Below are 26,541 nucleotides of genomic sequence, written 5' to 3' on the forward strand. Positions count from 1 at the left end.
TAAAGGGTGTAAATTATGCAGTTCGTCGTTATGAAGTTTCCGCCATCTCCGATTGCCGTTCCTCCTGTGTTCGAATATTTTTCTCAGGATTTTATTCTTAAATAGGCCTATTTTCAATTTGCATTCTTCCCTTAAAGTAAGAGACTATGTTTCGCAACAATACAGAACAACAGGCGTGATTATCTTTCTATATATTTTGAGCTTCTAATTCCTCCACAGAATTCGCGTCGACAAAAGATTTTATACTGAAGAATAACACGAATTCCCTGCTTTCAGTCGACATTTAATTTCTTCGTGGATATTATTTTGGTCTGTTAATATTGAATCTAGATACTTGAAAGTATCCACTTTATCGAAAATAATATACTTTGACGCATCCGTAATTTGCAGTATTACGATCCCAGTGAATTCCCATGTATTAGTTTTCTCTGCATTTACTTCTAAACCTGCAAGCATTTAATAACGTCTCTGCACTTTTTCTATTATTCTCCTATCATCTCTTATCAGATTTGAATCATCAGCATACGCCATAAGCTGGTGAATACCATTTAGCTTTAGGCCTTGATTGCTATCTTCTATTTTCCTACTAGTTTTTCAGTATTCCAAATTCTGCAAGAATGTTGTATATTATTTATCTCCTAATAGAATCGTAAGCTTTTCTAAAATCAATAAATAATTGATGAACCGGGGTATTGTATTACCATTTCTTTTCGAATATTTGTCGAATGGCAAATATTTGGTCCATAGTTAATTAATTTTGTCTAAAATCTCCAATAATTGCATCCGCATATAGGTTCAATCTTGTTAAAATGTCTGAGAGGATTTTATATGATGCTGACAAAAGAGAAATGCTTCGATAATTATTATAATCCTCTTTGTCTCCTTTCTTGTGAATTGGAACAACCGTTCATTCTTACCACTCTTGTGGTAATTCCTCCTTGTTCCAGATAAGGAGAAAGAGTTTGTTTATCTTGTTCCACAATTTCCCATCTAGCTAAAATTAACTCAGTCGGAATTTCGTCTACACCCGGAGATTTGTGTTTCTTTAATTTCTTTATAGCAATTTCTACTTCTGTTTGGCTAGGCTCTGAAATTTATGATTCTGCTGTGCATTTCCCTTTCCCCACGAAAATTAGTTTTCTGATGCGTGTTAAGCAAATCGTCAAAGACTTCTTTCCATATATTCATGATGGTATCTGTATCAGTAAGAATTGTTCCGTCGTCTCTCTTTAACATATACGCGCAAGGTTGATACCCTTTCTTAAATTTGTTGATACCCTTGAACATGTCTCGAATTTTTTCTTCGTAGCCTGGAACAGCCAGAGAATCAGCTCCTTTGCTACCTCCTTCAGTCTCATTGAAACTTTTAATTGATAGTACAAATTATTTTTTCCAGCTTATTTGTTCTTTGTTTTTCTGAGAGAAAAAAAGTTTTTTTTTCTCTTTATTTGACCACTCTGTTATTGTGTCGCTTGCTGTTGGTGACTTGACAACGATTCCTAGCATCACTGAAGGAAGGACGGATTTATTAGCAACTTCTTGTTTTTAGAAATTTAGATGTTTTGTCGAAATAAACCTTTCATTTATTTTACTAATCTAGCTGGTATTTTTTCTTTTTATTAAATTACCAGATCATTTGGCTTGGACAGACAGGTGTTCTTTATATTCATTTAATGGAATTACGTATTCATTTTGTAATAAATTTTCAGAATCAATTTAAAAATTACATTATAAACTATGATAATTGTCCAATGCTCTTCCAGTGTTTTTTTTCCTACGTAGTTTATTCAGAAATGTCTTATTTCATAATAATAGTGGGGGCTGCGGTGACTCAGTGGTAGAGCACCCATCTCTGATGCGTGGTGTTACTAATTCGATCCCAGGTCACGCCAAGTGGTGGGTAAATGAAGTGTGCGTTGGTTCTCCTGTATTTTTCCACTTCCTTCATTCCACCATTTCATTCATTTCTCATCATTACTGTCTAGCCTGCATGGCAAAATCGTGGGAGTAAAACCTCCAGATTTCATTTCATATTTTTCATCATGATAGCATTTTTGTATTAAAACTTTGAATGTAAGATGAGCTCAAGGTAGATTTCTCTCCTCGCAAGAAAACTTTCGAACTCCTTCGTGACTAAGTGGTTAGCGTACGCACCTTTGGCGTGGAGATCCAGGTTCGATTCCCGGCGGGAGCTCATGTGATTCGGATTTCACATTAATCAGTAGGTCCCGTCTCATATAGCCTCACTGCTGAAAGGCACGTTAAATTCAACTCAACTCTAGAAAAACTTTCATACCCTGTCTTTGTCCTGTTGTTCTGGCTAGGTGTGATCTGATTGATAGCTGTCAGAGAGAAATATAGATGAAGATTTTTGAGCTATTTCTTTCTTTCTTTGGAGAAATATAGTAAATAACCGAAAGTTTTACTTCACACTATACACACTTTACAAAATATTGTGCATAATGAAGTCATAGGTAAATACTTTTGCAAAGCTCCGTGAACCTCTACTAGCCAACTACTTACTCTTCAACCTCACTGTTCTCAATGTTCTTATTCTCATATCAACTCATGGCCTCAGTCTCACTCACCCTCAACCTCACAATACCTCAGATCTCACAATTTCATTCTTTCCAAACTACTTAACCTTCAGCATCGGAGAACCCTCAAACTGATTCGAAACCTTATAACCTGTTTCTGCTCCTCAATTTCATACAATGCGTTCCTTGAACCTCTCTTAACTTCAACGATATTTTCAGATTTTGAAGACGTGTGGGCTTGAGCACCAGCCTTATATAAGTGAGTCCTCTCTGAATAAGATGATAATGCCTAAGATGAAGCGAAAAGAGAAAGAAAAGATATACGTAAAAAAAAACATTCAAATAATAGCACTTAGCAGCATATGTTTTTGCAATAAATACGTTAATACACATACAATTATATTATCGTTTTCTGAAGTACATATGCTATTTGTCAATTTGTACTTTATAATTCTTTCACGAGTAGCAAATAGAGAACTAAGCCTAGAATGAAAACAAACAGTGGGAACTTGGGTTGTTTGCATAAGAGTTTAAGCTTTCTAAATGCAGAGCATATAAATCATTCACAGTTACAGTGGAAAGGAAAGTGAGGATGTATTATTCAACCAGAAATATAGATTTTATACTGAGAATAGCCACGTAATGTTTAAGCTTGGGATCTCCATTGTCTTGGCGAGCAAATGAATCCAGAAATAGACTACCATTTGTTTGAATGTTTGATTTAATACCTTTTGATTTCAGAACCCTATTTTATAACTTTTTAAATAGATACATTTTGAATCTACATAGTTCTCGCGAAATTTTTATGGAATATCAACTAATTCCTAACTAATTATTATTTGTGTACATTTGTACAAATACAAATTAAAAGAAAAAAATCTGTTGTTTGTATAGATGATAATAATATTGATAAAGAGAATATACGCGGTGTCACAGATAGTACAAAGGTTCAAAACAAATAGGGGACCACGGTCGCTTAGTGGTAGAGCGTTCGCCTCTGGTGCATGGATCCCTGGTTCGATCCCAGCTCGCGCCAAATGGACTTTGTGGTGGACAAACACCGTGTGCGTGTGTTTTCTTGCGGTTTTCTATTTCTTCCTACTTTATTCATTCTACCATTCCCTTCATTTCTCATCATCACCGTCTCCTTTAGCCTAGCTGGTATAACTGTGGGACGTAAAATTAAAAGATTTCGTTTCATTCGAAGCAAATATCTTGAGGGGGCGCAGTGACTCAGTGGTAGAGCGTTCATCTGTTGTGCATGGAGTCCTTAGTCAGATCCCAGTTCGCGCCAAGTGAACTTTGTGATGGACAAACACTGTGTGCTTTGGTTGTGTCAGGGTTCTCCAGTTTCCTCCCACTTCCTTCATTCCACCATTCCATTCATTTGTAATCATCATCATTTCTTTTAGCCTAGCCCGTATAACCGTGGGAGATTAAAAAAATCATTTCTCAATATCTTGAGAACCACTGTCTATATTTGGGATCTCATTTCAAGATATATAAATACCAATGCTTCAAGAATATCTGAGCTTGCTATAGTAAAATTCAAATGCAAACTCGTCTAGATCCAGCTTTTCGTATTGATGTTAACGTACTAAAACAACAAACCATCGCATATCACATTTCGATAGTTACTTGGTACAGAAGTGTTATCGTGACACATTTTTCAAAGATTTTCCAAGTTTTCTAACAGGGTAATTTTCATTTCAGATTCCGTATAAAGACTAATATCACTTACAATATGGGAGAGTTTTGTTCTAATATATCCATATGAAAGTTTTGTACTAATATAATAATAATAATAAACACCCATACGGATATACTTTGTATATGTATGTGTCAGAAGAAGTAAGTATCTAAAATTATTGAACATAAAATATATAAATAAAATAACTGACCACCTTACCGACTAAACACTCCTGCTGGCTAAGATAAGTGAGTTATACTTGCCTTAGGACGGAATACTCATACAAAATGAGAGTATACCATTCGTATTGTACAACCAATGAACATTATCTCGGGGACACAGTGGCTCAGTGATAAAGCGCTTACATCTTGTGCATGGGGCCATTGACCAAGCTTATAGTGAACAACATCGTATCTGTCGGTTCTCTCAGGTACTCCCGTTTCCTCCCACATTTTCATTCTATCAATTACTCCATCATCATTAACTTGTCATAATAATTCGTCTCTCTTAGCCTAAAGGACATAATGATGGGTTTCATATCATTTCAATGAATATTGTCATTATTGAATTTCAAAAGTATGTACGTCCTGTAGATTTATTACAAAGTGACCAAAGTTACCACTGTGTTCCTTAGTATATATACAGGACCGGATCCAGGATTTTCTGAGGGGGGGTGCACCAATAATTATCAGTACATTTGAATCAAATTTAATTTTTTTTAATGCCTTTAGGCATCTGTGATGTGTATGAGGGACTGATTTAAACTATTGTGTTTAGCAAGCAAACCCCTTTCTTTTAAGCCCGAAACGGAAAAATGACGTGAAATTTTTAGAAAAGTATTGCTATTCTCACTTTAGATAGTGTACCGTATATTCAGAATGGAGGAGGGGTGCACGTGCGCCGGTGCACCTCCCCTAAATCCGGCCCTGTATATATATATATAGGCCTATATAAACATTTTCCACCGTTTAGTTTTTGGACGTGGAAGATTGGGACATATGTATCCCACTGATATTTTTACGTGGGACCTATATGTCCCAGTGGTAGTGACATGAGTGATCATCTTGTATTTTCAATTATGATACGTATATTGTCAGAAAAACAATTAGGTCGTATTTATGATTACAAATATTTTACATTTCGACATCCTTTTCCAAATGACAGTACATGCCACCACTGTTTTATCACTAACCCCTTGTTCTTTACTTTCATCTGTTCCATTATCACCACGTTCACTTCTAATAGTGTCTATTCGATAATGTTCATAATAATTCTGTAAATCATTAGCAGGCTTCTCTTTACCAGTGGAACATCGATTCATATCAATAACATATGGTAAATTAGCACGGGTCCTCTGAGAATGTATCGTGGAACACACATGTCTCAGTGGTAGTGAAAGGGTTAAAACTTTGTATTTAAATCTACGAGTTATAGAAAGAAATAAAAAAAGTTTTTAGCTTCGATCAATTAGGATATATCCAAAAGAAGTTAAAGTTAGTGTTTTATACATCGAAATGCATGTAGGTCTAATAATTACAGAATTCAGGTTGAACTTCTTTGTGGCTATATTAGCGTACGCGTCTTGGACGCGGGAAACCTGGGCTCTATTCCTCACCGGTAGGAGCTCAATAATGATTCGAATCTCATTTTAAGCTCTAGGTTCGTGTCTCATATAGCCTCGGTGTGGGAGCTAGTGCGGTTCGGATATCATGTTAAGCTATAGATCCACGTCTCGTATAGTCTCGGTGCCGAAAGAGACAGTAAATTCTAATCTAAGCAATATTGGGATTGACTGCTTTAGAAATACATACTGAAAGGACAATCATACAATCACATCTCCATTGACTGCCTTGTAATTGTACGACATAAATTCGCAACATAATTCCGCAACTCTCAACACTGTATTCTCCATTTACATTAAGGACAAAAGATTTTCAGCTTATCTGAACAATAGAGCGTTGAATGTGGACTCACGCTTTGTCACAACTTCCAGGCGGTAGGTAAAATGGTATTTTACTTAGCAAAGTAGAATGATTTTTTTAATGAAATTGACTAACTTTTCACAATTTCTTAAAATGAAATGAAGTGAAATTTCTGAGTTTTACGTCCCACGGTTATGCCGGCTAGGTTAAAGGAGATGGTGATGATGAGAAATGAATGAAATGAAGAAAGTGGGAGAACCCCGAGGAAATCCACGCACACGGTGTTTGTCCACCACAAAGTTCACTTGGCGGGAGCAGGGTTTGAACCCGGGACCCCATGCACCAGAGGTAACGCTCTACGACTGAGCCACCGCGACCCAAAATTTTAAAAAGTCTAAATTAAATGTAGAATGAAAATCATAGTTAGTAGTGCATTGCTATTGCCATTAGGAGACTACAAGCCGATTAACAGATACAATCTACCGGCTCATAATGTATTTTAGATATACGAGATGTGTTCAAAAAGAAGCCGAATTTTTTAAGAAGCGCGCCAAAGGCATATGAAGCACACTGCGACTACTGAACGCACTTAGCCGCAGGTTTAGTCAACAAATTGCCATTGGCCTCGTCTCGCTATGACCATTAATCGCCGAGCTACAGCCGTTGAAGTGAGCACGTGCACGAGCTATTTATCGGATTAATGATACAATGACAGTGAAAAAGCTTGTAAAACATGTGTGTGTAAACGTTTGCTACAAACTTGGCGATACATTTACAAACACATTTCAATTACTTTTTAACTCATTCAGGGTTTCTCGTCCAGAAGGGAAAAAAAGAGGACTCACGAGTCAGTCAAAGATCAAGATGATGTTGGTTGTGTTTTTTGATTGGAAAGGCATTGTCCATTACAAAATTGTATCAAATGGTCAGATGATAAACGAACAGTTTTACCAGGACATTTTAGCGGAAGAGGTCTGAATTGTGTGAAAACCAAACTTGGAAGATGACGTACCAATGCGCCTACTCACACTTCGCTCTTCATCCCCAGTTATCTGGTAAAACATCAGGCTCCCGCTGGACCTAGCCCCAGGACACTTTTTCGTTTCCCAGACTTACAATCTCTTTGAAAGGATATCATTTCCAAAACATTAAGGAGATTCAGGACAATGTGACAAGAGGCCTGGGTACTATTGCAGAAAGTGCATTCCAGCAGGCTTTCCAAAAATGGAAGAAACGTTGGCAATAGTGTATTGCCAGTAAAGGAGACTGCTTTAAGTGCAACAGTGCTTAACATTTTGTACAATTACCAATAAAGATGTTATAGCTGAAGTTCGTTTTCTTTTTGAACACACCTCGTATTTACTTTTTCGATAGTACCTATTACTATAGTCATAGTTATATAAAGCTTTACGTATGCAAATAAATTTTACAAAATTAATGCTCAAAAGGAAAACCGGACACGCCATAAAATTATTTGAAAATGCTTTCACTATATTGGATAAGAAATATTAAATTTATCGTTGCGATCACACATTAAATAATATTTCATCGACATGCCGCAAGATGAAATACTATCCCATGTCTCTAATAAATATGGAACAAATAAATGAAATAAGATGCAATATAGTCACAATGTGCTAAATTTTATTATAATGTGGTTCTAAGTTGATACCCGGTGGAAGGATTACTCTTCGGTAAACGCACTGTAATAGTGGTGGTTTTGATATCACTTTAACTAATACATCATGTCTCGCATAACCTTAGTCCTAAAGAACATTAAAATTGAATCAATCATATTGAATTAAGGTTATTCACACAGTTCCCATGCTGTTCCATGTCCGTGCCATGGTCCACGAGATTTCTTTTCAAATTGTAACATTGACAATTATTGTGTTGTCTTTTTTTTTTTTTTTTTTTTTTTTTACTTTACACATGATGTGCCGTGTCTGTGCCGTTCAAATGCCGTGTCCCGATAGGCAGTCTTGAAGAGAAACCATTCCGGTCGCGACTCGTGGGCCGAGATACTTCGGCTTTCCTCGGCGTACTCGAAACGACACGAAGTTGACCAGAACCAATAAAAGAATATCTCCCTTCTTGTAATTCATCTTCGGAAATGGTTTAGAAACCACAAGCAATACGACATGAGAACGATATGTGTAAATGGTCACGGCCATACCACAGATAGAGCATGGCAAAGGAACGGCATGGGTACAGCACCCAACGTGTAAATTAGCCTTTAGGATTCCATTTTTGATAATCATTTTCTGTGAATTATAGAACATCATGTCATTCTATATTCTTCTGTCCCTTAAGATGATGATTAAACGGGACTTACACTTCAAAAGTTTTGTACCACGTAGCAAAGTAATACTCGTAGTATTTCTTCCCTTTCTTTTGCCTAGAAATATTCACAAAGTATTGCATTCCAAGTAGACTCGATATTTTTAAATGAGATACATAAAATTAATAATTTGTTTCGAAACTGAAATTGTGAGTCGAGGTCTCAAATGATTATTACGCAAATCATCCTTATCGCTAACCCCACATGTCAGTACTATTTTAACTTCAATGGTCCCATACGGTTGACAATCTCTATCCTTTCATTCTGAAGAATGATTTACTACGACCGCATACGTACGAGAGACATTTTTAAATAAGGTCGATTTATAATAATAATTAAAAAAAAAACTATTAATATTTCGAGTATATTACATTTTTAGAAGACTCTTCATATCTTCAGCTATGCTTGATAATGATTTTCGTTGATGGGGAAACATTTGTCGTATTGAAAGTAGGGATTTCCACGGGCTTGGGCCTACAAAGCATATATTACGTCGGGCTCGGGCCGTAAATTTTTAAATATACAACCATATCTCTCGAGCCTTTGTAAATATACTTTAGAACGATATTTATTGCACTATTCTTTCTGAAGAACTTTTAAAGTACAACTGCAAAATTAAACCTTTTATTGCTGTAAATAAAAATACAATTTTGCGTTAATTATTAAGTTTTATAATTCGGGTTTATTTCGGGCCCATTTGATTATTGCCCTGCTCGGGCCGGGCTCGGGTCTAAATGCTAAAAGATATTTCGGACTCGGGTCGGGCCTCACATTATAAACTCACGGGCCGGGCTGGGCCTGGACCAAAAATTCCGGCCCGTGCAGACCTCTAATTGAGAGAGAAGTTTTTGCAGACCCATGCCATAAAAGTCTTCCGCCTGAGAGGCCAATTCATCCGAAACAGTTTTATAGAGAACAGATCGTGATGGTTACGGAAAAATTCTCTGAGAACGTGGAAATGGAAAATCGTCTGTTTTAATCATTCTTGATTTCTTCCATACTCACAAGATCGTTAGTGATTAGAGGGTTGCCGCGATTATGGTTCATCGTGAATATTCTCCCAGCCTTACTTAAACACTCTCACCGACTCACGAAGGTTGCTATTATTCATAGCGTTTGAACTGTACATCTCACAGATTGGGCGATGAATTTCTACCAGTGTCTCATTTCTTGCACTCTGGAATCGAATTGGAGATCTTATTTCGCAGGCGGCGATCTATCTTTTCTACTTTTCCATGATACACCACTCAACTCACACGCTGGGGATGCTATTCCAAATGGCGTCTATTTATACTCAAAAGATATCGCAAAATATTGCGCACGCACAAACTCTCGCATTTTACTCAGATATTGCCAAATGAATCTCACTTTAAAACGTTCCTAAATAATAATAAGTGACAAGTCAAATGTTCATACCAAAGTAAAGAATATGCTTTTGTTACGTGTTCCATAATGTTGCTTGTTTTATATTTCAATAAAATTCAGTGTATCCAAGTTAATGAAAATCTGAAATGAGCTTATAATATGATAGGGCCGGATTAGCATAACTTGCGCTCTAGGCTACACTTCACAAACTGTCTTTCCTCGAAACAAAAATAATGTACTTTCAAATATACTGTATTTGGACGTACTGAATTTGAAGGTTTTGTTCTCCATTCTGTTTTAATATACGAAGAAAAAACTTTAATCAAGCTTTTAGTCTTCAGTCAATAGGATCAGAGTATTAGAAATTTAAAAAAAGAAATTGATAAAGAAACTGTAGGAGAGATGGAAATAAATATTTTTTAAAAAAAAATAACGAAAATGCTACGAGAAAAATGGAATCAGATAATATTTATACCAGAGACCTTTTTTTCTGTCATTCTGTTGATGGACGAATCTTTCAATTAAACTGTTGATGTTCATGGATATAGTCGGCTGAAAGATTCAATGGGAAGCACGGACAGCTAGTTGAGTCGACTATTTGCTGATGGGAACTTTCTGCTTCTCTTTCATTCTTGTCAAATATGAATATGTGCGCTCTACAGAACAGTTATTGAAAAAGCATGGAGAGGAAAACCATCACAGCTACATGAAAATTTGAAAAAATCACTAGGAGAGACTTTTTGTATATAAACAACCACACATGTCTAAAACTGAGCTAAATGGAATATTTCTAAAGTAAAGGTATTTGTTTAGCAATGCCTCTTGTAAGTTAAAGTTATATATGTTTTGAAGCTGCTAGAATTTAGTAACATTTTCTTTAGACCCAAGTTGTGGTATTTTTTGAGGAAATATAAAGGTTTTATCCAGCATTTTGAACGCTTGAAACCTTAAAACACTTTTAGTCGAGGCAAGTATTTCTAAAATTTGCATCGTGATGTTTCCTTGTCCTCGAAGTTCTCATCCTCTTCTTCATCTTCCCTGCAATCAGTCTCGTCATACATTTTCCGCCTGTTTCTTAGAATGCTGTCCATGAACGAATTTTGTCGTTTCGTGTAAATCAAAGTTATTTCTTACGCCTTTTGCAATATGAGAGGTCCGAGATTCAAGCCAGAGCACCACAGAAATCTAAACCTACGTCCGGTTTCTGTAAAATTTTACTAATGCAATCAAACCTTTGAAGGCTACGAAATCATAGGCCTACCGCTCACTGGCAACATTTTGTCGGACAACTATCTTGTTGCTCTGAGTCTTATGGGAGTCCGCTCACTGAGGCGACTGCGACAGAAAAGTTGCCAAGGTACCTCCAAGCAGAGAGATAAAAAAAAGATGTTTTCTACAAGTTTTTTTTTTTCACATAACAGTTTGTTCCGTGTGTAGCGTATGAAAAGAAGTGTTCGCAATGGGAGCTAATACATGTATGTCTTTAATTAGTGATTAAGACAATAAAAAATTGAGGAAATAAGAGAAACATTCAGCGTTAGATAGAAAAAAGTTTGCAAGAATATTCAGATATAAATTTAAAGAAGAAATTTTGGGAGGAAGTGTGTTTCGCTATTGTAAGAAACTGGAATGAGCTTTCCAGCCAAGAAAAAAATAACACAGATATTTACACAGGAGTCTATTACATTTTGAAATGAAAATGAAATGACCTTGGAGTCTTAAGTTCCATGCTTATGCTGGATAGGCTAAAGGAGACGGTAATGATGAGAATGAATGAAATGGCAGGATGAAGAAAATGGGAGGAAATGGAAAAACCCATGCACATGGTATTTGTCCACCACAAACTCCGCTTTGCGCGAGCTACAATCGAACCAGTGACCCTATACACTAGGCGTAAAAACTTAACCACCGAATCTTACTAGATTCTGAATCTGATATCGGAGTAAAACTAAATGGACTAATGTCATTAGGCGGCCTGATTATTATTAACGATTATTTTACAGGTAAATCAATCTAATACACACGTAGTATATGCTTACCTTAATGTCACTATTAGCGTTTCTTCAGGTGGTACAGCTAGTCTGAATTTTGTGTTTATCTTTGTTATTTCTGATGCTACTAGACACAACAGTTCATCAAAGACAATCACATTCATTCTACAATAGCTACAATAGGACATTTTTCGAAGTTCATCGTACTGTGTCTAATCCCGCCAAATTCTGATATCAAATGACGGCAACTTTTCTGTGGCCGTCGCTAGTGAGCGAGGGTGTAGCAACAAAAATGTTTTGTAACCATGAAATTACTGACTGTAGGCGACAGCAACAAGATAGTTGCGCAACTGTTTTGTCGCCAGTAAGTGGTAGGCCATAATATCTACTTTTAGCATTTTAAGAACATAAAATTTGATTATTTTATCCTGTTCACAGGTTGCATTGATTTCAATTCAATCTCTAATAATGAAAAATGCATTGCTGTTCACTTGTACGCTATTTTAATATAAACTGCATAAATGTAAGCCTACAAGTAACTAATAATATGCATTTGTATAGCATATCTGTAAATTATTCTTAATACCACTTGTTTAGTAACGGTGAAATGATTTGTTACGGAAATATCTGTTTTTCAGAAAGGAAATTTAGGTGCAACGTTGAAAACAATTTCTTTTTTAATTTCAGGAAATCACTTAACATTCATAAAATATACACGAGTCATATTATTCTTTTTATTAAAGTTAGTTTTCTTGTTTTTTTCTGTCCAAAGTCTTTATAATTTCGACAAACTTCAAACACTTGCTAATTTCAGATTCAGTGCACAAAATTCCAAACTGTTCAAACTTTCTTGCTGAATTGATGTCAACTAAGTTTTGATTAGTTTTTAACTTGGAAAAACTTCTTACTCCAGATGTCACAGTCATTGGCACGGTTAAGATAAAAGCGTATTTCACTGTATTCTTGTAAGTAATTGACAACTGTAAGTAGGTTATACTCTAGCGTGGGACCCGATTTCGAAGCAATCGTTCCAAGTGGCTTAAATCCATCCCTGACTTCGAGTAAGCAATCCAATCGCTAACTTAGTTTTACCTTTTTTTTTATTATTTTTCTGTAGAAAATGTTTTCACACAAAATCTACTTTGAGCTGAATGAATCCTTAGAGACGGAGAATGATAATGGTACAGTCAAAAAATAATTTTCATTCAGAAGATTGTTAATTTAAAATTAGTACCTTTGTCATTATAAATAATCCAGTCAGCTCGTCTGAACTTACAGTTCGAAAGAATGGCTCACTTCCTCGACTTCTGACTTTTCCTTTACTTGTAGAGGAAAATGAAGGCGTTTCTGATGGTGCGACCTGACTTCTACAAATATCCTTATTCCCACTAAGCTAAGATTATGTTTCTACACTCGTGATCTCATCAAAATAACTATCTATTTTGGGATTTTTTTTTTTAATTCTTTCACTTGTTTCTTGTAAAAGATACCATTAGGTTTTGTTTATTCGTTATATGAAAAGAAGCTCCTAATAAACCTAAATAAAATAAGCTGCAAAATACTGAATAAGGTTTGTTATCTGCAATCAGAATACTGTTGCCTAATTGTCAACTAAACACGTGCGTTCAATACTAACGCAAGTTTTCCAGTCGCAGGAAACAAACCCAGTTCTTCTGACCAATTGTAATTGTCAATTATCAGCACTGAGTCACAGCTACGCCAAGTGTCATTTTGAACACTACGGCAGAATTCAATGGACCGTTCGAAAAAGGAAAGATACATACTATCGGTATAATCTGTAAAGCATTGTGCAAAAGCACCTAATTGGAAAATTGCTAGTACAATAAATTGATTTATTTTGTAATATATTGCATAATGCAGGGAAGCAGTAGTGAAATATGTCATCTCTAGGCTAAATGCTACCCTAGACTCCAGTCTACTCAACCTAGGTGTTAATCCGGGCCTTTTCTTGGATCACCACTATCTCAGTTTCTTCAACACAGTGTTGCATTCCTCCGTACCTTAAGCTAGTCAGGTCTCAGCACGCATAATACTTGTATTCCTAACACACTCACTCTGTCAAAGTTCCTTGCATATTGTGTTATTTGGGTTTACATATTTCAATCATGACCTTCCTCACATGCTTTTATTATGAACTAGTTTCAAATGGCTGTATCTCTGAGTCTATTGTACACTGTACAGAAGAAAAGTGTTAGGAATACAAGTACTAGGCGAGCTGAGAGCTGGCTAAGGTATGGAATAATGGAACGGTGTGCGGAAGAACTGCTGATCCAAGAACAGGCCCAGATTAACGCCTAGGTTGAGTAAGTTCGCGTCTGAGTAAGCTGGAATGGCATACTTGCCTACTTCTTCCCTGCCTTATGCAATATATTACATAAACCATGATGATTTGTTTTTATTCAGATTATAGATACATTGTAACATGTACTAAAATATGTATGTTTTTTTTCAATGGAAATGACAGTACATAATTAATAAAAATTAATGTTACTGGAAGAGTAATTGGAAGTTTTTGTTGTACTCGTACACACACACACACACACACACAAACATACACACATTCACTCTCTCACTCTCGCGAGAGACCTAGCCTATCGAATACTTTTGTGGAAATGTTTTCTTGGTGACTGATCGTTCCTCACGTACTTTTTTTCTCTCTCTTTGCAGGGACAACGAAAGCGGGAACATCCTTGACAACCTGTTGACCCGAATGGAGCAGTACGCGAACAACTTGGAGGCGCTTGTAGAGGAACGAACGGCCGATTACCTCGAGGAAAAACGGAAGTGCGAAGAACTTCTCTACCAGTTGCTGCCCAAGTAAGTGTCTGCCTGCATGCCGTTACCATGGAAACCGAATCCCTTCCATATATATTCTTCCATTTTTCTTACTTATTCTTCGTTTCATTTCAGTTTAACAGGAAATGACAGCATTCTCATTTATTTTTGTATACAAGCGCATATGTATTTTTCCACTAAAACTTTAGAAACAAATGGATTTTTCTTATTTGTTTTGATGCCTGTATGGAATTTTATATCTAATTTACATATAGCTATAGTACGGAAAGTTTTGGTGAAATAACATGTGTTTATACACAAGCCAAATACTAAGTTGCTTGTATTTCCCTAAGTTATTCTAACCCATTTACTCAACATAGCAAGAAAGAGACAATATATTCAATACAGCTTGTTTTACGCCTCACAATTATGGCCTATACGATAAAGAAGAAAAATGATTGATTAAAGTGAATAAGTATGAAAGAATTGGCGGAATGATAACGTGGGAGGATAGAAAATATCTTGATAAATGCCACGGATACGATGTTATCTAGAACTAACTCAGTTGGCATGTCAGTGTAGCAACAAAGGATTACTATCTCACGAGTGTTTTCTTTATTTCTGAAGGGTTTGTTGTGAAATTAGAAACTACAAAGCTAGAACAGAGAAATATATTGAAAACATTAAATGAAATCTTTGAGTTTAACGTCCCACGATTATGCCCTTTAGGCTAAGGGAGACGATGATTAAGGCAAATGAATGATGATGGAACAGTTGGTAGAATGAGAAAGTGAGAGGGAACGAGAGTACTCTGAAACAGCTCACGGACAGGATGTTATCCACCACAAACTTACTTGGCCGGGCATTGAACCAGTGACTCTACCACTGAATCATCACGCCTCTCAGAATTATATTGAGCATAAAGGTAAGATATACCAAGTATATGAGAACTGAAACAGTGTGGTCCTATTACATAGATATTCATTTCACACTTCAATTAAAATTTCTCTGATAAACAGCATATTGCATAGATATTCATTTCACACTTCAATTAATATTCCTCTGATAAAAAGCATATTACATAGATATTCACTTCATACAATCAGTTAATATTACTTTGATAAAAGCATATTACATAAATATTCATTTCACACTTCAATTAAAATTTCTCTATAAACAGCATATTGCATAGATATTCATTTCACACTTCAATTAATATTCCTCTAATAAAAAGCATATTACATAGATATTCATTTCACACAATCAATTAATATTCCTTTGATAAAAGCATATTACATAGATATTCATTTCACACTTCAATTAATATTTCTCTGATAAAAAGCATATTACATAGATATTCATTTCACACAATCAGTTAATATTCCTTTGATAAAAGCATATTACATAGATATTCATTTCACACTTCAATTAATATTTCTCTGATAAAAAGTATATTACATAGATTTTCATTTCACACTTCAATTAATATTCCTCTGATAAAAAGCATATTACATAGATATTCATTTCACACAATTGATATTCCTTTGATAAAAGCATATTACATAGATATTCATTTCACACTTCAATTAATATTCCTTTGCTGAAAAACATATTGTATAGATGTTCATTTCACATTTCAATTAACATTTGTCTAATAAAAAGCATATTACGTAATATTCATTTCACACTTCAATTAATATTCCTCTGATAAAAAGCATATTACATAGATATTCGTTTCGCACTTCAATCGTTCCTCGTGTCATCTTTCGTGACCTTCCGTTCAAACAGCCTACTGATAGAAATTTTACTTCTTTTTATTTAACATAGGACAGCCTACCAATGTAGAGCCCTAACGACTGGAGCAATTACAAAAATTCTATCATTTTAGATTGAAAACCACTTATTTCCAACAAATTTTCTCTCTTTCTATATTTTTCGTATATTTACTTTTAACGAAACTGGCCTATAGTCCCAGGACTTTTGGTACAACCAGTAATTTGAACTGAGGTATGAACCACTGTAGTATGCTTGACGCTTTCCCACTAAGAATCGAACCCTGGACCTCATGTGCCAAACGTACACAGGCTAACCATTAGACCAACAGTGAGGGCACCATGCATCCATGCAGCGAACATAATTCGATCTGTACTGAACAATACATAGTGGGAAAACGCAATATATTACGTATATTACATAGATAAAAAAATTAACAAATTGTTCTAATTTAGAAGCTATCAGAGTTGTGTGTCCTTCACTATACTATATATAGTTTCGAATTTTTCGCGCTACAGCTCTCCCAAGGGAGAGAAAAGTTCTAAAATTTCCCTGTTGTTCAGAAACCTATGGTTGAGGTGAAGAAGACGACGCCTAGGTACGAGATAGGTTCAATGTTTCCAGTTGTCATAAAAGAATAAAACAGGTATTCATTGTCATCAGCATAAATTTTCTGTCGTGATTGGACGGTATCTTGATTTTAAAAAATGAGATGCTTCCATACACTACTGTTCTCAGCTAACATTTCTATCTTGATATAGTAGTTCACTCCACTTAGTGTAATGTCCATTTGTGAGACTAAGCCTATTCCAGCGCCATCTGCTAGCGACCGGCTGAACTACGTCCAGTCTAGCAGCAAGCATAGGCGCATCAGGAACTTTCTAGACCTAGTGGTCGTCACGTCTTGTTTTCACGTGACTCCCCAGTTTGCCTCACGACGCCAAATGGACGCCGAAAATTGGGAAGCACCGGCCGGAAATCGAACCCGGCACCACGTAGACATGAGTCCAACGCTGTAACCACTAGCCTATAGTGTTTCCTTGATATATTAGTTATTCGGTTTAATATCATACATTGAATTTAATGTTTTCCTTTCCTTTTCTATTTTATTTTCGGACATTTCCTCTACCAAGTTCCTTAGATGACAATTACTTCTAGAAAAAATTCTACTAACTAATGTCATGTGAGAACCTCCAATACTTTTTTTCTCCTCCTCCTTTTGTAGGCACTTTACATCACTGCACAGTGAAAACTGGATGTATTAATTCAACATAATGTCTTTGTGTTTAACCTAGTTGTGCTAATGTGTTAGTCATCCTCGGACCACTGACCTGTATTAAATTCAGTTCGTTAACAGCAACATTTTCGTTGTGTATTAACAACACTATTAGAACTTTACTTCGGACATAACAATTATCTCACGAGTATTGAACTCTGCTTTCAATCTATAACAATTTTCAGTTTCCAAACTCCTTTTGTTCTTCAGATAACCTACCTTATTACCAGGAATAAAACAATTGACTTTTTTGTTCTTCATTCTTCAGGTTAGGTTGGAGCACACACTTTTGTCAATTGAATAGAATGTAGAAATGTGATGATTCTCTCAGCATGCTGCGATTTATCCACCCACGTCGTTTGCATCTTCAACGCCATATGTTTATCTTTTTTGTTTCAACTTCCTGGTATATAACTTCGCCGGAAACACACATTTCTCACCCTCTTTGCATGTAAGCCTGAAGAGAATTATTGCAGCTCCAGAGTCGGGAGTTGAATTGCGGGGGCTGAAGATCCGGTACTGCCAATACTTTGCGAGGAAGTGCTCTTTTTTTTCCCCACGTTTAAAGTTCCAGCAAATCGTCATTGATTTTCCTTTTGATTCAACTTGTTTCCTTCATTCTTCACTATATGACCATATTTCGTAGCGGAAGCTCCATAATGAGAAACTGCATAATTTATACTGCTTACCAAACATTGTTAGAGTCATCAAGTTTGTATTAGGAAGATATTGTTAGGGTAGAAGACTCAAGTAGGCATGGCGTGAACCCAGAATGAAAGAAAGTAGGAATGCTTTCAAAACTTTAACCGGACATTCAAATGGAAAATGACCATTAGGAAGACCTTAGCGCAAATGGAAGGAAAATATTAAGATGGATCTCGCAGAAATAGGAATACAAAGTAGTAGTGAGTGAGCCACTTAGTGGCTAAGTGGTTAGCGTACGCGCCTTTGGCGTGGGAGACCTGGGTTCGATTCCCGGCAGAACCCATGTGGCTCGGATTCCACGTTAATCAGTAGGTTCCATCTCATATAGCGTCGCTGCTGAAAGGGCTGTTAAAATCAACTCAACAAAGTAGAATGTGGATCCAGTTGGCTAAGGACAGAGTCATTGCAAAGCTTTTGTAAACGCGGAATGGGACCTCTGGATTCCACAGGCCATAGATTTAGTTAGTTATAATCATATTTTGAACATCTTTATTTATTTTATCGTTTTTCTATAGTGTTCATAGTTCTACCCTATATAGTACAATACTAACATAAAATATTTCATAACTTAATTTCGTAACTAACTCTTTATTTAAAGTATATTTTTCTTCTTGTTAAATGTCTGTTTTGCCATTCTTTTTATGCTCGCTCCTATTTGAGGATCAACCTCGTGTCTTTACTAATAATGCTATTGAAGTAATAAAAACTAGTATTCTACTTTGTTTCCTCACGACTTTGTTTCGATTACCATTGCTTTTGTCTTTTTAATTCTTTTGTCTTATTAATTTTCATCTGATATTCTTTAAACCAGGCTTTCTCAACCTACTTCATATGCCCCTTCTTTTATCACATCATCGTGCCAGTGACTCTCTCATAAGTAATTTTCAGTTTATAATAAGTGTTTTTAAATATTGCTGCTTATCGCTTACAGTTGTATGTATACGTGCGTAAGTCTTACACACATATATAAAGGTTGTCCCAATAAAGAACCCAACTTTTGAAATGACGACCATTTCTGTTCTAGTAAATTGGCAGCACTGAAAGTTACACATTTTTGATGAGTTTTCTGTGTGGTTAGTAGTCACGGAGCACCGAATAGCGCATGATCGTCATCTGTTTATAAAATGTATAAAATGTGACGTAAATGAAACACAAATCAACCTTTTCAAAAGTTCATTTCATGGCCAACCCGGTCTAGCTTACTATGAGCGCGGCGCTCAAATATTTAATCGATCCTTCAGTCGTGCAGTACCATTCTTCTATTCATTCTCCTTGTGCAGGTATTCAGGATTACGCAGATGGAATGTTGAAGTTGTCAAACAATATAGTGAAACTTATTGTTAGTTCTGAAATTCAAATTTATACCCTTAAAAAATATGTTTTTCTTTCATAAATATTTGCAGTGAATGCATTTTAGAAGAAAAGTTGTGCAATTCATTTATATCGGAGACAGAATGGGAAAAAGAAGTGACATAACCAACAAAAGCCAGTAAAATTCGAACAATAAGTGAGTATGGCAAAACCAATGCTGAAATTGCATGGATCATGAAAGTGTATAAAGTCACAATAGGTACGCAGGTGGCGAACATTCGGTAAGCTGGGTGGATAGAAATTGGAAGAATTGGCAGAAAAGTGAAATCCTCCCCTAGACAGAACAGTACATTGTCAAGGTTATTTCTTGCAGACGTATTTCAGTCATCACAAGATCTTACAACAAGTTAGCTGACAACATCTGGTATCAATAGTTGTTCACATTATAGTGAGAACCAAGTTAAAATTCATGGGTTTACATTTACATAGAGCTGTCAAGAAGCCATAACTTTCATGAAAACAACGTACAATGCGTATGCAATAGGCCAAGCCTCACAAGGATTAGACTAGTGAACAATGCCGCAAAGTACTGTTGAGTAATGAGACAAAAATCAACATCTTTGGAAATGATTCACGTTCCAGGGTGTATTGCATGTCTGTTGAAGTTCCCTACAAGTGACATGATTAGGAAGATCCGCCAAAGTAGTAAACTACATTCTATGATATTACTTCCATGATTCCCTGCCCCCTAGAGAATACATCCTGAAGTGAATAGTTTGGCACCAGAAGCTTGATGTTAAAGCAAACAAAGAATAATTGAATGGCGGGAAAAATTTCATTACATTATAACTGTCCGTCATTGTATTTTAGTTAGAACAATTTTCCGCTTGGTTTGTAGATCTTCTTCATTTGGTCTATCTCTACATAATAGCAGCGAGAACTAGTGGTTTTCTTTTTGAAAGCAAATCTTGCATTTTTTTTGCTTTCTTTTTATTTAAAAAAAAAACATTAGTCTGTGCTTCTCTCCTTTGCTTGCTTTTCTCCTTTTGAAATGTGATCTCGTTGGTTTTACATTTGTAATTGCTACGTTGTTGACATAGTGGAAGCTAGAAGGAGATGAAAATGAATGGAAATCTCGAAAACCACTTTACTTTGTATATCTGCCTTTCTCACACGCTAGAAAACTCTTACGCATGGTCTGAGAGTATGTAGGAGGGAAGGGGGGAAGGAAGATAGAAAACATACAGGGTACCAGCATCTTCCATTGGAATCCACTTCTTCTAAAACTTCAAACAATTTTCTTTTTGTAGAAACAACGCAATGCTTATCCATTTTTGCCCAGGAACGGGTTTTAACAAGTTGCTAATGGTACGTGAATTTACGCTAAAGCTACAAAAGCTAATTCAGCAGGAAGATTGTGGCATCGTGTACTTTAATTATAAACTCAAATGAAAGACTAATTAGCTTACCGACTCTATAAACGAGACGAGATGTGGAAGGGGAGTTTATAGAGATAATCGAGAAAATACATCTTAACTTTGATACACAAACAAGCGAAGTTGCCTTCGTACTTCTGATTGAAGTGTACTGACGACAAAAGCTTTTCATTATTTTGTTATTAAATTTCAATATGCCTTTGTAATACAAAATCCAAAAGAAAAAGTATTTAAACTTTGAAGATGGATGAAGAAATATTGATGGATTGGCGTACTTTGTACGGAAAGAAATAATAAACACTTACCCATTTAGCTTCGTATAAAGATAATAAAAATTAATCGTTTTGTATTTCTAAGTTCACTGCTTGAGAAAAGTTTTGGCTTACTTTAACATACTTAAGGGCCGCGGTGGCTCAGTGCTAGATCGTTCATTTATAGTGCTTGTTGTTCCGGGTTCGATCCCAGTCCCCGCCAAGTGAACTTTGTGGTGGACAAACACCGTGTGCGTGCCTTTCCTCGGGGTTCTCCCACTTTCTTCATTCCACTATTTCATTCATTGCTCATCATCACTGTCTCCTTTAGCCTAACCGGCATAAACGTGGGACGTAAAACTCAAAGATTTCATTTCATTTTCTTAACATACTTATGTGGAGCCATTAAGGTAGAAGAGAAGGAGGAATATGGACAGTTTCTTTTGTCTAATATTCAAAAGAATATACGGAAAATTCAAAATTAAGGCTCATGCAGCAGCAGTATAGGTTGATAACTAGAATTATAGCCCAGTAATTCGACGAACTGAAAAAATTCTTAAAAAGCAGAAATTTTCAGGATTTGCACTTTGCGTCAAATACAATGAAGCGTCAAAAGTTCCTATATATATATATATATATATATATATATATATATATATATATATATATATATATATATATATAATGTCAGCTTCATTCTCAAAATGGAGGACAAAGATAGTCGTCACCAATCACATGCGTGCCTGGTTTCCTATTTCAGGCTGTATATGGCAAACCATTAAGAATACTTCAATTTACATGACACCATTTAAATAAAATCACACCGAAAACGGTTATTTGTGATCAAAGTTGATAATTTCGGTATTCTAGAAAGACATTCGGTAGTGTTTTGCTCTCAGGCTCTTAAACTACTAGAAAAACATGAAAACATTTTTATATATTTTTGATTGTGTGTTTTACAAGCTACGTTTTAAAAAATCACCAAAATCAGATAATTTATTTTGGAGATATTTACTCCGCTGTGAACCCAGTTGTTAGCGGTAATTAGAAGAAAGCTTTTTTTTCTATAAATATCTTCTCTGTTGTACATGTTATATCTGAAAACATCTACTGAGCATGCTATGCACATCCATAAAGTTGTAGCAAGAAAAGTTCTCCAACTTCAGTAACACTGTGGTGTAAGGTTGGTTTCATTGAAGGTCAAAAGAAAAGATCTGATCACACTATTCTTTTGAAAAAAAATAGTTTAAAGGCTGATTTCTTGCCTTTCTTGAAGATCGCTAATGTGCTGCCACACTCAGTAACTGAATGAAGGAAAAGGAAGCAATCTTTCAATGGACCATGAGTATTTTGCCCATGTGGTAGCCCTTTCTTGAAAATTGCCTATTTTCGGCTTTATTCAGTGACGTTCCAGAATGTTCACGAGCGATTAAAATGGTGCAAGACTGAATCTGTTCGTACAACTTCAACAGAACTATGCGTTCGGCTCAAATCTATTGCCACTTTGCAAATTAGAGTATCAGCATTTACATCTGTTTGATACACTGTTATCCTACTCTAGTTAAAATATGATTTCAGCGTGTTAATTAGCCGTGCTTTGTTCTTAGAGTTTCGTAAAAACTCAAATTGACCTGTTGTTGCCTGCATGTTTTCGTGATAAACGATGGTTGCAGACATTTTCTGTATTGTCTTCTTCTGTCTCTCAATACTCTTAGTACAGGTTTTAGAAGTATAACCATCAAACATCACTAGACTGCATGGAATGAAACGTCGTTGTACAAAGTCTACATACTTTTGACATCGCATCGTAGGTATCCGATTTGGCATGAAGGAGGTATCCTCCATCTACTACAGACACAAAATTTTGAGGAGCTCTTACATATGGTGCACCAGTTTCAACAAGAGTGGGTTTAGCACTCTTTCTCATTGACACCTCATTAAATAGAGATGGAGGTATCGGTGTTCATTCATATATGAGGTATTCGCGAAGATTCTCACTCGAATGAAGCACTGCTGCAATTCTACTGAAAAGCGGCTACGATTGATAGATACATTTAGCTCTTTAATTTTGATGGCATTGTTTTTAGCAAATATAGGAATAACTTTTGTAATCCATCCAGTTTTACAGTTCCAAAGTAATCACCAACCATCTTCTTTAATTACGCTTCATCAAACTTTCTTGCTTGATCACAGTTTGTCTGAGTGTCAGCATTTAAACTATTTGCAAAGTTCATGAGTAAGTCCTTTGGCGCTGAGTTCTCAAAGTTATCATGAAGGGATAAACAGTCAAACATCCTGATTACCTCCTGTCTGGCGGGAGGGTCTAAACTCGACACTTAGTTCGAAAGACACAAAATGTTTATAGCAAAAGTTTAATGTTCCAGTGACCTTCATGGTGCTGAGAAACGATAGTATTCATCTAACTAATGTAGTGTCTTTTATTCCTCGGCCTTGAGTTAACCCTTCAGAAACTTTCATTGTTTTAATTAAAGTTTGCTCAGTGATCAGATCTGATGCAACGCCACTCCATCCACTGATCTAATTTCCAGTGTAGCCACTTTATGGGTTGATCTCCGATACTTCTGCATTTTTTTTTTTTTTTTTTTTTTTTTTAGTTTCAGTTTTAAATTATGTCTCCTTATTATGAAATATGCAATCTCTTTTAAAAATGAATGCTACTGGTGAGGATCTGGTTCATAACCTTGATGTATTTGGACAGTCATCATCACACACACACACACACACACACACCTACCTCTGTAGTAGTAATGGCATGACTTGGCCGAAGTTTGGACTTTGACCCCGACCTTTGTGACGTCATAGGTCAAAGGTCAATGACCTTGGCCCGGGGTCAATGACCTAGGGGTACCTAGGACCACCCCCTCTAAATTTTGGCAGGGGTACCTTGGCCCACCCCCTAAATTTTGGCAGGGGTACATAGGACCACCCCCCTTAAATTTTGGAAATTGCCAAATCTAAAAATTGGGTGTGGTAGCCTAGGACCATAGTATGTACCTCTATCAGTATTGGGTGTCTATGTCGTTCCCTTTCATGGGTAAAAAATTGCCAAAAATTGAATTTTCGGAGGTTTTTGACCTAATTTATCTCCTTGGATGAGGTGGTTTTACCCTATATGGCTATATGGGCGTATACAGGGGTCCATTACCTTTCATAAGACATGGGTATATTAATGCACCCCTTGAAAAATTTGGGAGGGGTACCTTGGCCCACCCCTTAAATTTTGGAAATTGCCCAATTTAAACATTGGGTATTATAGTACAGGACCCTAATATGTATCATGATAAATTTGGGTGGTCCACCTCGTCTCCTTTTAGGGGTACAAAATTGCCAAAAATATAAACGTAAGCAATACGTTATACCACGTGTTTGGTTTTCGGCCTAATTTATCTCCTTGGATGAGGTCCTATTACCTTATATAGTTATAAGGGCGTATACAGGGGTCCATTCCCTTTCATAAGACATAGGTATATTAATGCACCCCTTGAAAAATTTGGGAGGGGTACCTTGGCCCACCCCTTAAATTTTGGAAATTGCCAAATCTAAAAATTGGGTGTGGTAGCCTAGGACCATAGTATGTACCTCTATCAGTATTGGGGGTCTATGTCGTTCCCTTTCATGTGTAAAAAAATTGCCAAAAAATTCAAATTTCGGGGGTTTTTGACCTAATTTATCCCCTTTGATGAAGTGTTTTTACCCTATATGGTTATATGGGCGTATACAGGGGTCCATTAGCTTTCATAACATATGGGTATATTAATGCACCCCTTGAAAAATTTGGGAGGGGTACCTTGGCCCACCCCTTAAGTTTTGGAAATTGCCCAATTTAAACATTTGGTATTATAGTATAGGACGCTAATATGGATCACTATAAATTTGGGTGGTCCACCTCGTTCCCGTTTAGGGGTACAAAATTGCCAAAATATAAACGTAAGCAATACGTTATACCACGTGTTTTGTTTCGACCTAAGTTATCCCTTTGATGAGGTGTTATTACCCTATATGGTTATATGGGCGTATACAGGGGTCCATTACCTTTCATAATACATGGGTATATTAATGCACCCCTTTAAAAATTTGGGAGGGGTACCTTGGCCCACCCCTTCATTTTTAGAAATTGCCCAATTTAAACATTTGGTATTATAGTATAGGACGCTAATATGGATCACTATAAATTTGGGTGGTCCACCTCGTTCCCTTTTAGGTGTACAAAATTGCCAAATTTTAGTACAACCACGTGTTTGGTTTTTAACCTAATTTATCTCCTTGGATGAGGTCCTATTACCTTATATGGTTATATGGTCATGTATAGGTGTTCATTCCCTATCATAAGACATAGGTACATTGGTGCACCCCTTTAAATTTTTAGGAGGGGGTACCCTGGCCCACCCCTTCAATTTCAGAAATTCTCCAATTTAAGCATTTGGTATTATAGTACAGGACCTCATTATGTATCATGATAAATTTGGATGGTCCATCTCGTTCCCTTTCATGGGTACGAAATTGCCAAATTTAGGTAAAACCACGTGTTTGGTTTTTGATTTAATTTATTCCCTTGGATGAGGTCCTATTACCTTATATGGTTATATGGTCATGTATAGGGGTCCATTTCCTATCATAAGACATAGGTACATTTTTGCACGCCTTTAAATTTTTTGGGAGAGGTACCTTCGCCCACCCCTTTAATTTTGGAAATTGTTCAATTTAAACATTTGGTATTACAGTATAGGACCCTAATATGGATCACTATAAATTTGGGTGGTCCACCTCGTTCCCTTTTTAGGGGTACAAAATTTCCAAAATATAAACGTAAGCAATACGTTGTACCACGTGTTTGGTTTTTGACCTAATTTATCTCCTTGGATGAGGTCCTATTACCTTATATGGTTATATTGTAATGTATAGGTGTTCATTTCCTATCATAAGACATAGGTACATTGGTGCATCCCTTTCAATTTTAGGAGAGGTACGTACCTTGGCCCGCCCCTTAAATTTTGGAATTTTTTTTGATTTAAGCATTGGGTATTATAGTACAGGACCTTAATATGTATCATGATAAATTTGGATGGTCCACATCGTCCACTTTCATGGGTACGAAATTGCCAAAATATAAACGTAAGCAATACGTT

General features: G+C 36.2%; 1 protein-coding gene across 3 annotated transcripts in view; it reads left to right on the forward strand.

The window, feature by feature from the left end:
* Positions 1 to 26,541, forward strand: part of LOC145668129 (atrial natriuretic peptide receptor 1) — a 2,711,550-nt gene that overhangs the window by 2,429,506 nt on the left and 255,503 nt on the right. For all 3 annotated transcript variants that reach the window (XM_081735691.1, XM_081735693.1, XM_081735692.1), the window contains one exon: positions 14,535 to 14,684. In XM_081735691.1, coding sequence (XP_081591817.1) covers positions 14,535 to 14,684 — 150 coding nt within the window. The remainder of the gene's footprint in view (positions 1 to 14,534; positions 14,685 to 26,541) is intronic.

Source organism: Thermobia domestica, chromosome 13 (assembly GCF_964235325.1).
Source record: "Thermobia domestica chromosome 13, izTheDome1.hap1.1, whole genome shotgun sequence".
NCBI classification, from domain to species: Eukaryota; Metazoa; Arthropoda; class Insecta; order Zygentoma; family Lepismatidae; genus Thermobia; species Thermobia domestica.